Genomic DNA, 16860 nt, shown 5'->3' with positions numbered 1-16860 from the left:
GGTTCACTCACTTAGGTCATTTCTCATCTCAGTTGTGATGAAGAGAGGGCAGATTGCAATACATATTATAATACAAAAGAAATGACCCCCAGGAGCACGCTATATACGCTGTACATGTTTTTTTTTTTTACTTTGCATTCCTTGCACCACTTGACTTTTTTTTTTTTTTTTTTTTACTGTCTTTCAAATTAAACTTGCAGCATTGCATTTACATATGTATTAATGTGTATTTATTTATTATCACCTTTTATTTAAAGAGGTTCATTCTTGTCAGTGCATTTGCCATAACCCTTTGTCTATAAAAGCTGCTCTTTCAGCATCAAATGCCGTTAGTCCCCTGACAGTCCTGTCCTTTAAACGTCAGCTTTGTCATTGAGAACTTGTCATTGCTGGTGACGAGTGTCCTTTCACACAAATTGGCTCAAGTCATGTTAAGAAAAGCACACGGACACAGAAATGGAATATGAACTCATCCTATAGGAGTTTAGTCCTGCCAAGATCAATACTCATGTCAGCATCTTTAAATTTGGCCATTATTCCTGTTGATGTATAGACCTCAGTGTTCAGTGATCTTCCTAATGTAAGTGAGCGTCTGAATGGATGTGTGTTTTGGACTTGTCCCAATATGGGCATTGTAGTAAAGTAAAAGCCGGATCTTAAGCTGTCAGACATCTGATAAAAAGAGGGCACGTGGATAATGGACTGTAGTGTGTGGCAGTGCCAGTGCCTGGGTTACCCTTGGATTACACCTGAGTTTACCTATAGTACAGACCTTGGCACCGCAAGCTACTTGAATTAAAAGCATCTTATGATGTGGAGAAGCTCACCTATTGTCTTGCTGTAGCACTTTTCTTTAAGTCTGTTGTGATTTTCAGCTACTGAAAAGGTTTCCTGGGTCCTGTAATAATCCCAGTAAACATATGTCCTCCTCCACCTGCTTCAGTCCCTTCCAACCAGCTTGAGAGATAATTACAACATAGCAGCTTCAAAAGGAGCAAGGTGAAAAGTGGGATCCTTTTGTTGTAACTCACAGCCACCTTTTCACAGAGGCATACCAATTTGTTTTCTGTTGAGCCATTTTTTTATGGTGCTTGGTTGCTTAGTAAAAATGCTAAGAACTATATGTGACTGTTTAGACAGCCTGCAAAAGTAAAGCTTGAACATTTCAGCAGAAGTTATTAAGCATTTTGTTCCCAAGTCACATCTGTATTCATATCTGTGGAAAATGGCTTCCGTGCAATCATTCTAGGCACTTTGATAACACATTTGCAGCATCTGGAGCTTGCAAGGATCCTACTTTAAAAAACAAAACAAATCAATTAATGTATTTTTTGGTTTGCAGTAAGCTTCATCAGCATATAGGTTCCCTCCATCACCTTATTGGACACAAATTCCAACCAGCTTTCTTCCTGCTTTCTACCTTGGAGTCGTGTTTGGTTTCCAAGTAATAACAATAATAATAAGTGCCCCTTTAGTTTGTTTGGCTCCACGTTAACATGGCAGATAATGCACTTGATTAGAGGGCTGTTGACAAGATCCCCTTTTTCATATTTAAGAAAAAACCCTGACTTCCAGTACATGACAACTGACTTGCCACCATTTAGAAGTTTAGACTGGTTTCAACTGGTTTTCACGCTTCGTTATCCTCACACTTATCATTATATATTTTTTTTTTTTTCAAAAGTGGTGGATTTGTACTCTGTTTTGATTATAACAGCAAAAGCCTAGATTGATTTAAACCCATTCAAAGATGAAAATGAATGCCCTTGTTCTAATGGACTTGGGTGGCTTAATATACAGGCATGTATGGCAGCAATAGGGGTGTACCATTTCTTTTCAGTATCATAAACATAAATCATCTATGTTCATCCATCTGCTTTCTTCTGTGTGTCGGTGTCGCGTTGGCAGCAGTCAGACCTTCCTCTCCTTAGCTGCCTCCTCCAGCTCTTCAGTGGGGACACGATGCATTACCAAGCCAGCTGAGAGGTGTAATTTCAGTGTGTCCTGGGTCTGCCCTGGGGTATCCTCCCAGTTGGACATGCCCAAAACGCCTCACCTTGGAGGCACTCATGAGACATCCAGGTCTCCACAACTGGTACAATTCAATAGGGAGGAGTTGTGACACTTCTATTTAAAAAAATCAGGAAAATAATGGTGAAAAAAGCAGAATTTGCCCTTGAATGTTCTGATATTATTTTTATCTAGTTATTTTAAGAGAACGCTAACCTTTAGCAGCAGCTGTGTCAGCTCCACCACTCAAAAATAAGGCTGAAAATAGACAAAAGCGCTACATTTTACATCTTTTTAGACAACTATATTTGAGATGGTGAAAAATAATCCCTCTGGGCTTGTGTCAAAATAGATCAATGCTTCTCTTGACGATCTAATGCTTTTATCCCCCCCCCTCTTCTCCTGGTACAGTGCATTCAGATGCTGAGCAGAGCGAGCAGCTAATCACTAGGCGTCCATTCATTCTCCATGAGAGCTGAACATCAGAGACAGGCTTGACAATGACTGTCAGCATGTTGACAAGAAAATGTTGGCCACAGTAGAGGTTTTGGGCAAATTGTCTGTCAGTGTCCTGTCATCTGCCAGCTGTGATAGTTGTCTTACGCTAGAATCATATGTGCTTAGCTGTGCGAGGAAGTTTTAAGTCTTGCAGTGAGGCAGTTCCGTGTTTTGTTTTTTAACTCAGGGTATAATAGGGAATATTTAAAGTGACTAATGTTAGTCATAAGAATGTAATATATCATAAACAATTAATTTATGATTATTGATATCTACTGATTGTTGACTGCAGAAACTTGTTTCAAACCTCTAACCTATTCTTGCCCAAACATAGGAGTCCCACCTCTTAGTTTCCCCTTGATAACAGATGTAGACTTTTCTCTGGGGAAAAAAGCCCAACAGAGACAGAAGACACCATGACACAATCATTTGTTTACCACACTGAGCTCAGAGTGCAACGTCTGTAACTTATGTACTGATCCATACACTGATTTGTATCTGAGCAGTTGTTCCGTGCTCTGGGAGTACACTATAGCAGTGCTTGGTGGTTATTTATTTGACAGTTTAAGCAAATGTAGAAGAAGCTATATGGAGGCATTAACCATGTATAGTTTATGTCCTGGCCAGATTGAGCTGGTTTGCGGGCCATACTCTTGCTCTTATGTGTTCTAGTTTGTCTGTGCATCGTTGTTCTGCTGGTACAGATTTTGATGGATCAACTTGGGTAAATCAATCCATTTGATTAGGCCCAGCAGTATTTGTATGTTCCTTCACTTTCTTGCATTTTCGCTCTGTGTCACATTTTCATGTGTTAAAAATTCCTCCCTGCCAAAGCCTCATAAATAAACTAGTTTATATTGCTGTTGAGGACCTGTGGAGGAATTAACACCTCTTTTTAGATGAGCAGGAAGGATTCTGTTATTCAGTGTTTTTCTAACAGTTCTGTTAAGACTTAAATGGGAACCTCACAACTTTACAACAGCTTTATTTTTGTCAGTAACTACAAGCTATAGTGTTTCCTGGTCTTGTCTCTTCCTCCTTTCATAATCACCTTCCCTGTGCTGGTCGCTACCTGACTTTATGGAGTGTGTCTTCTTCTGCTCTCTCCTTATGTGACCTCTTGACATTGAAAGGCCAGCTCAGGTTTGCCAAGTACATGACCTCTTCACTGAATTAAAATGGTCCCTCCAAATGTGCTTAGTGGAAATGGCTTTAGTGCGCTAATCCATCTTTGGAGAGGACATGTTGCGTAACGACTGCTTCCTCAGATCCAGGTGTACTTTTCTGTTCACTACAAATTTTCCAGCTTGGCCTGTGCAGTTCATCTTCAGCAATATTTGTATTGAAGGATCAGATAGACAGATGCACAGTTTCGTACACTTGTCTTTGCAGAATACAGCCTTATTCTGTCCTTCTGAATAGCTAGGTAGGTTAAAAGATATTATACACTGTTTATATTATGTATGCTACTTTATTAAAGCTCCTTATTACAAAAAATTTAACACAGCCTATAGCAGCCTTTACCAAACGTAAGAGTGTCACAGCTCTGTTGGAAATCTGAAAACCTTCAGCCCCCACAAAAACTTGAATCACAGTAGTATTTTATTCTGTTTTCGGGGATTCATTTTGATCCTTGTCAAATAAATGAAGAATAACACTTAAAATATAGCCTTTGTTTTATAAGGTATGATTACTTTAAAAATGTGAATATTTAAGCATAAATATTCAGTTCAACTTTCTTTGGTTTTAATTGTTTGCAGCTTGCAGTGCATTGACGCTGGCTCACACTTAGGGACTCGTCTCTCATTCAGTCATTCACCACGTTAGCAGATACACCAACAGGACAGAATAAAATCCAATAAACTGGACCTTTTACACCTTTGTAAATGTTCTGCTTTGTCTGTGTTTGTGTTATTTGTGGATTTATTGCATTAAATCCAGTCCTATTTAGTGTCTGATCTTACTCAACATTATTACCAAATTTGTCTGCATGAAATGAGATGCATGATTATCAGACTTTAAGGCCTCAAAACTACACAATGTAGAAACACCCCCAAAGAAGGAGGGTGGGTGTATCATTTAATCTCTCTGGCCCATGGAAATTAAGGCCTTTTAGTACTTGTTCAAACCTATCATGAGGTGCCTGCAACTGGATATTTTTTGTGCCTGTTTTGGTCACTATTTTCCTTTTTATTATTCTGCCGATTGAGGAACACAAGTGGTGTGAGGGACACTGGTATCACTCAGATTACTTATTTTCTATTATTCAATGCAGTTTCCCTAAAGGTACTTTCAGGAGTCTTTACAGCACACAGTAATAATAATTGTAAATGCTATTAACTTATTATTATTTATTAAGGTTTTATTACACACCTGACTTGCACATAAAGAGCTCAGATTCTACCTCTTTTGATGGATTTGCAAATCACTCCTGCTAATTCTTGCCTTTGTGTCAGCACAGCACAGAGCTTTTCTTTAACTGATATTAATATCTGATTTGCTAGTCTTGGTGGGCGGGGATCGGTCCATCAGGGACTCCGCTCCTGCCCGCCGCCCAGCACACATTGTACCTGGCGCCTCCTGGAGGTGGTGGGCCTGCAGGAGGATGGGCCCATGTCCCTTTTTCGGGCTGTGCCCGGCCGGGCCCCATGGACTAAGGCCTGACCACCAGACACATGCCCGGGCACCCTCCCCGGGCCTGTCTCCAGGACGGGGCCCTGGTAATCCTATTCCGGGCAGGGTGAACTGTTCCCTTGATCCTGCACTCATAGGGGTCTTCTGAATCACTCTTTGTCTGGTCCATCACCCAGGACCAATTTGCCATGGGAGACCCTACCAGAAAAGGGGTTAACTCTACGAAACCGAACCTGCTTTTGATTGTCGTGACCATTTGCGAATAAGGGAACTGCCAAAAGTAGCTTCTCCTAGTTCTTTTTCCTCTCTCCATCCTCGATGAGCTCTGTGTTACCCATAAGTCAACTCTTCATCTGGAAGGAAAAGAGGAAAATCATAGACCTGGATGGTGCTCTTTTCTTGGATGCATGAAAAAAGTAAAATAATGACTGAGTGTAATATATTAAGGCTCTGCCTTTCCTCAAACGTTTCGCAGAGACAAAGTTATTTGTGCAGCAGACATGCATTGTCATGGACTCTCTTGGACACCTTCACCACTATGGCATTTCGCTGTCATAGTGTCCCCTCAGTTGTGCTGACACCAGTGCCTCCTGAAGCTGTTGCTTGATTTGATTTACTCTTCTCAGCGAAGTTGCTGTGGTCAGTTCTGCTCCCTGTTCCTAAAAGCATATCTGTACTTAAAAGGCATGGGATGACCATCAGCTACAATGGACCATCTATGTCTGCACAGGAAGAATTCTGGTGCAATATTAAGCCCTCAAAATGCTTTGGATGTAATTTTCACACAACCATCTCACATATATCTGACACAACAGTAATGGGCAGCGTAACCACTTGTGTTTAGAGAAATGCATTTATGCACCAAACTCTGACTCGTCCAGTGATTGTATTTGGCTCTTAATGCTCCCAAAACTGATCCCAAAACCATCCAGATGAGCAGCATAGCAGAGTTACAGAAATGATCTCCATCCGAATTAACTGTAGTGTTGGTTACACTTTCCACATTGCATGCTTACATGAAAATTTTCTGTAGATTGGATAAACTCTTCTGCCTGAACCAGCTAGCCAACTAATAAAATCATAGTTTCTCTTCCACTGCATCCTACAGGCTGGTCCAGACTTCCCTGCAAAGCCACTGTACTACAAGGGCCCAAACTGCACATGTATCCAAACAGACAAGAGAGTAGTCTAACAACTATCCTTACTTGGTGTCTCCAGCTGTCCTTGCACAAGTCACCAAAGGAGTATGCACACCTAAAAATGCACATCGCATGGCGATTTGAGGTCACTGGGTATGCTTGTTCAGTTGCCAACAGGAGGCTGAGGGTTGGGCAGTACAATACTAGTACAGAGGAAGAACAGCAATGTCAAAAAGTCAGTTGCAGACATGGACACTAATTTGTTTCCCATCTTGAATTAACAACTAGTCAACACTAATATCTTTGTTTACTTTGGGGAAAAATATCCATGTGATTGGAATGTTTTAAAGGGGTGTTGTGATTAAGATCCAATCAAGAAGTGTCTGCGTCACAGCTTTAAAAAAAATCTGTTTCTGTCTCATCAGACTAAAACTCAATCCCAGAGCTTTTAGTTGAATATGGGATGAGCAGCCTTTCAGAGAGTCTCTGATTTAGGGGTCCTAGAATACTGCAAGAGTGTAAAAACAGCCCTGATTGTAGTAGATTTAGAGCTATTATGTATTTTTGAAACAAAAACTTGTAGGTGTTCTCTACATGATGATGCTAAAGCCTTTGAGTGATATATATATATATGTATATATGTATATATATATATATATATATATATATATGTATATATATATATATATATATAGATATGTATATGTATATATGTATATATATATATATATATATATATGTATATGTATATATGTATATATATATGTATATATATATATATATATATATATATATATATATATATATATATATATATATATATATATATATATATATATATATATGTATATGTATATATGTATATGTATATATGTATGTATATATATGTATGTATATATGTATATGTATATATGTATGTATATATATGTATGTATATGTATGTATATATATGTATGTATATATATGTATGTATATATATATATATATGTATGTATATATATATATATATGTATGTATATATATATATATGTATGTATATATATATATATGTATGTATATATATATATATATATGTATGTATATATATATATATATGTATGTATATATATATATATGTATGTATATATATATATATGTATGTATATATATATATATATATATATGTATGTATATGTGTATATATATATATATGTATGTATATGTGTATATATATATATATATATGTATATATATATATATATATATATGTATATATATGTATATATATGTATATATATATATATATATATGTATATATGTATATATATATATTTTTTTTTTTTTTACATGTCATTCCAAAGTTCTTTAATATCTCTCTGAGCTTATTGGCGCTGATTACTGTCTGTTTGAGCATATAATGCACTGTAATTAAAGAAGTATTTTTAACTCTATGTGTTTGCACATGTTGATGTGCCTTTCCTGTGACACCTCAGGCTCCTCGTGGTCCTGCAGCTCCCAACGCTTATCCTGTCTGTCTCTGTGTGATGTCTGATCTCCCTGATCGCTGCATCACACGAGGTGCTCAGCTGTCCCCCCTCGCAGGATGGCTCACCAGCTCACACTAATCTCCACACTGAGCTAAATTTACAGACAAACAGTTTATTCTCACCTCTGTGGGGCTGTGAGTGGGAACACACGTGAGACACAGCATGTGTAAATCCAATGCTAATTTATCCTTTTATGTTTTCCTTTGACCCTGCTTTGTAGTTGCATGAATGCTGTTAGCTTTATGCAAACTAGAGCTCATGCCTAATCTAAAGCCACAAGTCTCCTCCAGTTGGGACTGAATTATGTTGTATAATACCACGTGGAAAATCCCTTTTGATCGCCAGAGGTTGCAGACAGTGCATAGATGGAGGAACATCACAAATCTGTGTTTTTCCCCCCCAATGAGATCCTTGTAATGTGTTATCTTTGACAATACTGGTAAAGAAGCCTATTAGTTTTACACCCAGTGAATGCTGCTGCATGAATGATTGCTGTGCCAGAATGATAGATGGCAGGCTAGTTTTAATGGTCCGTGAATGCGGACATCTCAGAATGATGTGGAGACCTTCAGCTGTAGACCTGCAATAGGATGATTGTCATTGCTACAAAGACACAGAGGAAAAGGACAAACTAGAACATGCAAAATCTGGCTAAGAGGACACTTTAATGATGCATAGCAGGGACAGGACATTGATTAAAAACTACTATCTGCTCATTAAGCTTTAGGGCCATGCCTTGTATATTCATATAAATTGACTGATTTGACTTCCAGACTAATAAGTGTGACAAACGGGGTATTGCTCAATAAGAAATAATTGATAAATATTGTGATGTTCCCTTGTGCATTTTATATCTTTTTTCCTGGGTTTGTAAAAAAATAATATTTTTTTTTTTTCAAAACAATTGGAGCTGCTGAGCCTCACTCATTAAATATATGCCCTGACTACATGATGTTGCTCCAATAATCTTTTTTCCTGAAGCCTGATCATCCTAATATTTTTTTTTTTTTCCAATGCCTAAAATGCTGCTTGAAAAGTCCATAGACTATAGCAAGATACTGTTTGAGGAAAGTTTTGTGATTAATGATCATTTGTGTTAGATGAATTCTTAAAGAAGTTCTTAATTAATAGCCTGTAAGTCAGCATTAATGGCATTAGTGCAAGAAGATAATAAAGTATTCAAGCAAGTGTAAGTATGATTGATTGTTTCTTTTCTTGATGGAATATAAAATGGGGACGCACAGTTAATAGCATCTGTTTCATTGATGGACGGAATTGTGAATGTGTTGCACAGAGGTAAGGAGGTGTTGTTTAAGGGTTGGCAGCATTACTGGCTTATCCAACTCAGACCCGCTGATCTATTGGACTTGCAGTCAGAGAGCGTGAGCACCGCTAAAACCTTGCTCGGTGCTGCGTGTGTGAACGTGTACGACCCACGTGCTTCACTTAGTGAGAGCAGAGCGGCTCCCTTCTTAGGATTACTCCTCCAGGGAATAGGCTGAGTCACGCTACAGAAAAGAAGACAAATGGAGACACGAAGAGAGGAGGGGGCAGGATGGAGAGTGTGATGGGCACCTTTTAAGATGGGTGACAGAAACGTGTTATGAAGAGTGTTTTGTATACTGTGCTCCTGCAGCTCATACCCAAGCAAATTACACTCAGTCTTTACAGTACTAAACTCAGGGCAAACGGAGAGACTCATATGTTTGTGTCAACCTGTAAGACTCCTCTTTATTATTTTCCTGTATACATCTCTTTTCTTCCATAAACGCAAAAATGCTGTAATGTCCCATTTTGAAATGTGCCATTCAGTTATAAGGTGACATTATAACTGAATCTCTCTGTCTGTAATATTCAGGATATTAGCGGCTCCTTTGTGACTTTTTCAAAATGAGGTTAACCCACTTTTTGAGTTATTTCCATCTTTCTTGATGCTAAATTTAGTTCATTGAAATGTGGGAACTTGGATTTTAGGCATTCAGCTGATTCTACAGTATAATGTCTTAATTAAAGGCACTTTGTTGTTTTTCTCATGTTATCTGTAGGTAAGTTGACACAGAGCCATGGCTAAATTCACTGTCAGTGAATGAGTGAATTAGTACATTTGCTTATGTCTTGTAAAATAATGGCTGTCAAAGGACACTGAACAGTCTTTCTGATAATTTTATCTGATTGTTTGTTTGTGTTTTTTTACCTCACCTCTGCTTTCAGGTGGTATTGGTGCGTTGGAATGAGCCTTTCCAGAAACTGGCCACATGTGACACAGATGGAGGCATTTTTGTTTGGATCCAGTATGAGGGCCGCTGGTCTGTGGAGCTCGTCAATGACCGAGGAGCTCAGGTGAGAGACACAAGTAGACAAAATGTAAATCGGTCCTTTTAACTAGTTTTAAAAAATTGTAAGAAATTATTGTGTAAATAATGGGTAAAACTATATGATAGAGAGTTAATGGAAGCAAAGCAAGCAGTGATAATATAAAGTAATATAATGTCATTGCAATAAACCTGTAATACTTAAAGGTACAGTGTGTAAAACCCCGCCACTAGATGTCAGTAGATTTGAAATCGCACTCGACTGAGTTGTCTTTTTTAACCCCCTCCAATTCAAATGCATAATTATAGCTATGGTGGCTGCTGTAGGACAAACAACTCCGGCCACAGTTCATCTATAGTGAGTGTAGGCTGTTAAGCCGCTGTTTACCTCAGGTATTTATTGGTGCCCATTTCTGTTTACACTGGAGGAGGCTGTAAAACTTTGCGATACCGAGTTGAGTCGTTAGGAATGTCTTGAACTTTTCTGTTGGCGCTGTTGTTTTTGCTGTTGTTCGTCAGTGTTAGTAAAACTTTCTGCAATGACAGAGGGCGTATATAATCAGAGCGAAAGTGTGATTGTTAGGACACTCAAGTATAACATTAGCTGGCATAATATTAGGTTATAACCAGATGTTGTTGTTATTGTTGTTGTTCAGCTTGCATTTCTATTCTGCTAAGAAAAAATAAATGTGACAATATTGAGAATAAATAAGCGTATTTGTGCATGCTTATGTGTGAGGAGGGGAGGAGGAAGTGGTTAAAGTGGCAATGAGGGGGGAGAAAGAGCAGCAGTGGTAGTGGAGATGATGAGAAAGAGGATATAAAAATATTTATGTCCAAATGTTAAATGGTGGCCAGTCTTTAGCCACATATATAAAAGTGATTAGGTGGAACAGCAATGTCCATTTTGGCCACTGTATTGAAGATGGTGGGGCAACATGGCCGCTCACAAACTAGTGTTAAATGGATTTATTATAAATGTATGAAATTGAGTTTGTTGGAAGAAGTAATTACATGCTAATCAATGTATATTTGTTATTTTTTTAAATCATTTTTATCAAACCTCAAGTGGTTTTATGTTTTATGTGTTTTTACTGATGCTGCACATTAATTAAAAATTAAGCCTGCCAAGCAAACATAGGTAGGTAGGCCACATCGATCAAACCTTGTCATCATCCCTTGAGCTAAGTCTTGACACATGTTGACAGCATCTTTTGTGATTACTTGAGTTATTATTGGACATGACAATCTGAACAATAGCCACACTTTTATATGGCCTGTGCTTTTTAAAATGCCATCGCTGCTCTGCTTTTGTCTGAGAGGTTAAAGTTTTGTTATATACATTATTTGAGTTGAGGGACACTGTTTTGTCATAATTAGTCTCTAGATCAACTGCATTTGAACAGAAGCAGAGCTTCAAATTTGGAACCAGAATATTTTAGAATTCTTCCTAAAAAATGATTTAAATTAAAAATATAAATCATTTACAGAATCACAAGATGCTGCTGATTCTGTGTGCAACAGCTGAGGTATATACTATTTTTTTTATTTTATTTTTTTAAAATAACTCTAACATTTCTTATCTGTCCCTTCTAGGTGAGTGACTTTACCTGGTCCCATGATGGGACCCAGGCTCTTATCTCCTATCGTGATGGCTTCGTCCTGGTGGGCTCTGTCAGTGGGCAAAGACACTGGTCCTCTGAGATCAACCTGGAAAGCCACATTACCTGTGGTATCTGGACCCCAGATGATCAGCAGGTAACACACTATACAGATTTTGAACATAGGATATGTTCACCTGGCACTTTTCCAGTCTTCTAATGCAAGTAGAAGTAGAAATGTTAGGTTGCCATTTGCCACTTTGAGTATGTAGACAGAAACCCTGAGAGCTGAATCTGTGAGTGACAGCAAGCTTCCACTGTCTTGAATGTGTTGTTGTCTTTGTAAGGCTATATTTTTGTTTTCATGCCGTTAAACTGTCAGCACAGGTTGGATGTCAGCAGACTTTCAGTCCGTGTATGTGTAACTGTCCTTGTTTATCACCATCAACCCATTTATGTCCATTTCTCGCAGTTTTTTTCTCTGTGATATGCATTTCTCTTGTTTTTCTTTCTTGCTGTTGTCTCATTTTTCTCTCCTCTTTCAAGTGTGAGTCTTTGTTCTTGTGTCAGTGTCCACATTAATATTGTTTTTTTGCACTTGCGCCAGGTGTTGTTTGGTACTGCAGATGGACAGGTGATAGTGATGGACTGCCACGGGCGCATGCTGGCCCATATACTGCTGCATGAGTCGGACGGTATTGTCAGCATGTCGTGGAACTACCCCAGCTTCCTGGTAGAGGACAGCAGTGAGAGCGACACAGATTCTGATGACTACCCCCCACCACAAGGTATTCTACTCAAAACTTCTTCTTCTACCTTCTGATCAAGAAACGTGCATTAAAACCAAATGTACCTGGTTAATTTCCTGCCTGATTCTCTCTGTGACACATCACATCTTTCAAAGAATAATAAACCTTTGTTTAGTCACACTATTTGTCTCAAAATTTAATTAATTGAGTAGAAGTACATCTTCTTGCTTTGCCTCAACAAGAAGATCTCTCTAGGGAGATATCTTACTCAGCTATGCAAGTTATCATTGCTAGCAGTCTTTAAACATGGTTTGCAAGACAAGTTTATCTAAAGCAAGAACCAACACCTAAAAAGGAGCAATGAGTCTCAAGAAGACCCAACATTCAGTATTGTCTGAATCATTGCTTGGAGAAATGTTCAGTTTGGAAACTGGCAGAAAGGCAAGGATGACAGCCAGGTCGAAATCCACTTCAGCAGGGCCACAGGTAGAATAAGCCTTCAGGTCCAGCAGTAAACCATCACTTATGCAAGCTAGAGCCCACTAAAGTAAGCTCTTACTTTATCATAGGTTTGTCCATATGAGGGTGAGCTAGGGGTCATACATACTCTGTATAAATGACCAATAAACACACTTAGATGAGTCCTCTGTTATGAAACCTCAAGCTTCATAATGGGACTCAAAATTTTTCAGGGAAAATCTGGATCTGACTGACAAACCGAGCGACGCTGCATGCTCAGGCTGAAGTCACATGTCAAACAATGGGCCCATCCTAAAGGTTTTTCTGCTTTGTCCTCATTTTGTGCTCCATTTGGGACTGTAATTGACTGAACCCCATGCTGAATAAATGGTGACCCCATGTTTACTAGGGATCAGAGTCGAGAACCGGTTCCTGGGAGTACCGGGAATCAATAAGATTCTCTGTAAGAGAACCAGTAATGAATCGATAATTGATATTGATAATGGAATGCACTGACATCACTTTCCAGAAGCTATGTTTTATATACAGTCTGTGCTTCGGATACCAAAAGTGGACCACTTCTCCAAAACCCCTGTAGTTATTTTCATATAAAAACAGATTTCTGCACCTGCATCTCCAAAACAAGTGAAACTGATGGTTTAATATATCCTTGTTGCAGTGCACAGCTTGACATTGCTTGACAAATGGCAGTAATTTTGCCAGTGGCACTGATTGGCTAATCATTAGCCTTCCTGTTGCGTACATTGGACTGATTGCCTTTTAATCAAGAAACCGCCACTTCACGTCACCAAGCCAGACAAATCAGTCAACTGTGGAGTGAACAAATTCAAATGTCTGGAAGTAGCCAGGTCACAAGCACTTCTGCAACCCATGCTTCAGTCTTGTCTCCTCAAATGGACCTCTGTGACCCAAAGTAGCTTTAAAAAAAATAGTTCTTGGCTTTTCTCAACATGTATAAGCGTGTTCGGTAAAAACATTTAAACTACAGCTGTATGCTGCTGGTCCAGTGTAAGCTGTTTAACGAAGCATAAGAAGCACAAGCCAACTAAAAAACAGTTTTCCACTGGGACAGAAAATATCTAGTGCACTGGGATGTAAGCTGTCTGTCAAGGGAATTGTTGCATCTGGTCAGCCTCCTCTCCTGCTGATTTCCGTGTGCACACCAGCCAGCGTAACAAACTGAAGAGAAAAAGAGGCAAAAGTAACAAAACAGGAACCAATAAAAATTAGCTTAATTAGTCCCAGTTGCTAGGGATATATTGGTGAGGGTCTATCCTCCTCCCAGTGGTCTATTTAATTTTTTTTTTTCCTCCTTCTTTCACCACAGGCCAGGCTGAAAACTGCTTACCTAAGCTGGAACACAGATTAGGCTCTAACTCACTAATTAAACCATTCAATAGGAATTGATTGGCCCCAGTAGAAATTATCTCTTGAGTCAACAACTTGAGTGACGCACAAGGCTTGTCAAATCTTTGTCATGATACATGATGATAACCCATTATCATCGCACAGCACAGTACACTGCAGTTACAGCCCCATTTTGTATCTGATTTAAAGCAACACCTATTTAAAATCCTATCTGTGGGGATGTTGCAACAACAAAGCAGAAGTGGACATTTTATTTATGGTACTATTTGGGTCATTGCAGGATTACATTAAAGTACGGAGTCAAGGATATTTCAATGGAAGATGTATGAGTGCTCTCTGAAGGTGTGTTATTTATAGTAATGTTAAAAATCGGAATATACTCTTGAATAATGTCCCTAAATGTCAGATGATTCAAACTGAAGTACCTTACAGTTCTGTTTTTGAACTAGTTTGTTCTGTCTCTTAACGTTTTGTTTCAGTCGTTTTTGCACTTGTTTTTGATGTGAGGCTAAATTCTAGTAGTGGGTAGAAAGTTGGTTAAAGGAAAGCTGTTGTGTTGTATTATTGGAAGCTACTGAGAGCACAGACTTGTATATTTTTCACACGAGTTCCCCACTGATGGGCACAAATTAACATTCTTTTAAAGACCGATGTACAGACTTTAGTGGCGTCTAGTGGTGAGGTCAAAGCTAACAGCTAACACTTTCCAAATCTATCGCGGCTACACCATCCACAACCATTGTTTGGGCTTTCTTTTCTGGCTGACTCTGAAGCTCAATGGGCTCCATGGAAGAGGGCACACTCTTTATGTAGATAGAAAATGCTTATTCTAAGCTACAAACACATTATTTATACTTTTAGGCAAATACGTACAAATGATAAAAGTGTAGTTCTCCTAAACACGTGTCTATTAAATCTAAAAAACATTGTGATTGATAGTTCTGATGAACAGAACAGCTGTTCACAATGCCTGGCTAATATGTTTGTGTTTTGTTTTTCTTCTTTTATTCCTAGTGCACAGCCAGAAACCACTGCTGACAGTCAGCTTCACCTCTGGAGACATCAATCTGATGAACAGCTACGACGACCTCTCCCCCATCCTCATCCACACTGCTCTGAAAGGTGTGTGTGCGTTTGTTATTAATTTTGTTAAGTTAGCAGTTCTCTAGCTGCTTTGGCCTTTGCTCGCTTCATTGTGTCCTTCATTCACTTGTGTTAATTCCTTTTTTTAAACGATGTAAAAATGTGTAAAATTATGTTGCTCTTCATAAACGGATGTGTACCACTTTGCTCTGTGTTGTAGATGTGGTGGTCCAGTGGTGCTCACAGGGGGATCTACTAGCAGTGGCAGGGATGGAGAGGACCCTCCTTTCCACTGACACCTCCTGTCCTCCACCCAGCAGGAACGCCATTGTCAAGTTCTACAATGTTCATGGCGAACACATCTACACACTGGATACACCAGCACAGGTGACTTATGAGTGTCATCCTAGAAAAATAGTTGTTCTTATATTTAGTAATGCAGGTTGTGGTTCGAGTGGCCCTTTAGTTTGCAGAAGGGAGGACTACCATAACCAACTATAGTTTAAGTGAGTCAGTGAGCCGGGGTAGGAACAATATGAAATGGGAGGGCCAGGGCTACTTAATTAGCAGATAGTAATGACACAAGATACTACAGGGTTTGTACGGGTGCTTGAAATCCTTGAAAATGCTTGAATTCTAATATTGTCTTTTCAAGGTTTGAAAAGTGCTTGAATTTCAGATGTGGTGCTTAAAAGTGCTTGAAACTGTATTTCATTCGCCGCAAATAACTATCTGACCGAATAGTTTTCTTACCAGATAGAGAAATAAAATGAGTCGCAAAGTCTAAAAGCAAAATTTCTCTGCCTGGGCTGCCTACGACCTCTGCATGTCAGTGTATTTCAATGTGTGACCCCGCCCCTCCCCCGGACAGTCGGGGATGAGTGCACTAACATGCCTGGAGATTGTTGTTTCCATCAAACACTCCTTAAAACGCCAATGGCGGAGTTTGCGCTCTCGAGTCACATGATAGGTGAGTAAATAATTTTCGAGAATGTGTACATAACACGTGCGAATTTTTAAAACTATTTTTATTATTTTGTGCTGGAAAAGCTTGAAAATTGACCTTGGAAGTGCTTAAAAAGTGCTTGAATTTGACCCTGAAAAACGCGTATGAACCCTGATAATATTTTTTCCAGGATCACGATGCTTTTTCAAATTCTTCATTCCATATTAAGTGTTGACTCTAACAAAAATCGTCTCGGATTCAATTTCTGGAAACTGTGAAGTGAACTTGACTCGTGAAACAAATGTGAAAGTAGGGGGATGATGAAATGAACATACTATACAGGAAAATGTATCTTTGTTTAAAAACGTAGATGTTAATCATTGATGTATACATGACAATGTTCGTTTTGGAGATTGGCTCACCTGTTAAGGACGTCAGAGGGTACATACATTCATTTTGATCATTATAGTAAGATTTTAAGATTAAAGATTTTCATTTATTTTATTTTACGCGA

General features: G+C 38.7%; 1 protein-coding gene across 2 annotated transcripts in view; it reads left to right on the top strand.

The window, feature by feature from the left end:
- Positions 1-16860, top strand: part of tulp4a (TUB like protein 4a) — a 29808-nt gene that overhangs the window by 3722 nt on the left and 9226 nt on the right. For both annotated transcript variants that reach the window (XM_084952943.1, XM_084952942.1), the window contains exons 3-7: positions 10019-10147; positions 11716-11877; positions 12328-12508; positions 15332-15439; positions 15621-15787. In XM_084952943.1, coding sequence (XP_084809069.1) covers positions 10019-10147; positions 11716-11877; positions 12328-12508; positions 15332-15439; positions 15621-15787 — 747 coding nt within the window. The remainder of the gene's footprint in view (positions 1-10018; positions 10148-11715; positions 11878-12327; positions 12509-15331; positions 15440-15620; positions 15788-16860) is intronic.

This window comes from Perissodus microlepis, chromosome 15 (genome assembly GCF_051167445.1).
Source record: "Perissodus microlepis isolate ML-2025 ecotype Zambia chromosome 15, ASM5116744v1, whole genome shotgun sequence".
Taxonomy (NCBI): Eukaryota; Metazoa; Chordata; class Actinopteri; order Cichliformes; family Cichlidae; genus Perissodus; species Perissodus microlepis.
Note: the sequence above shows the minus strand (reverse complement) of the source record. Positions and strands in the feature narration are given on the sequence as shown.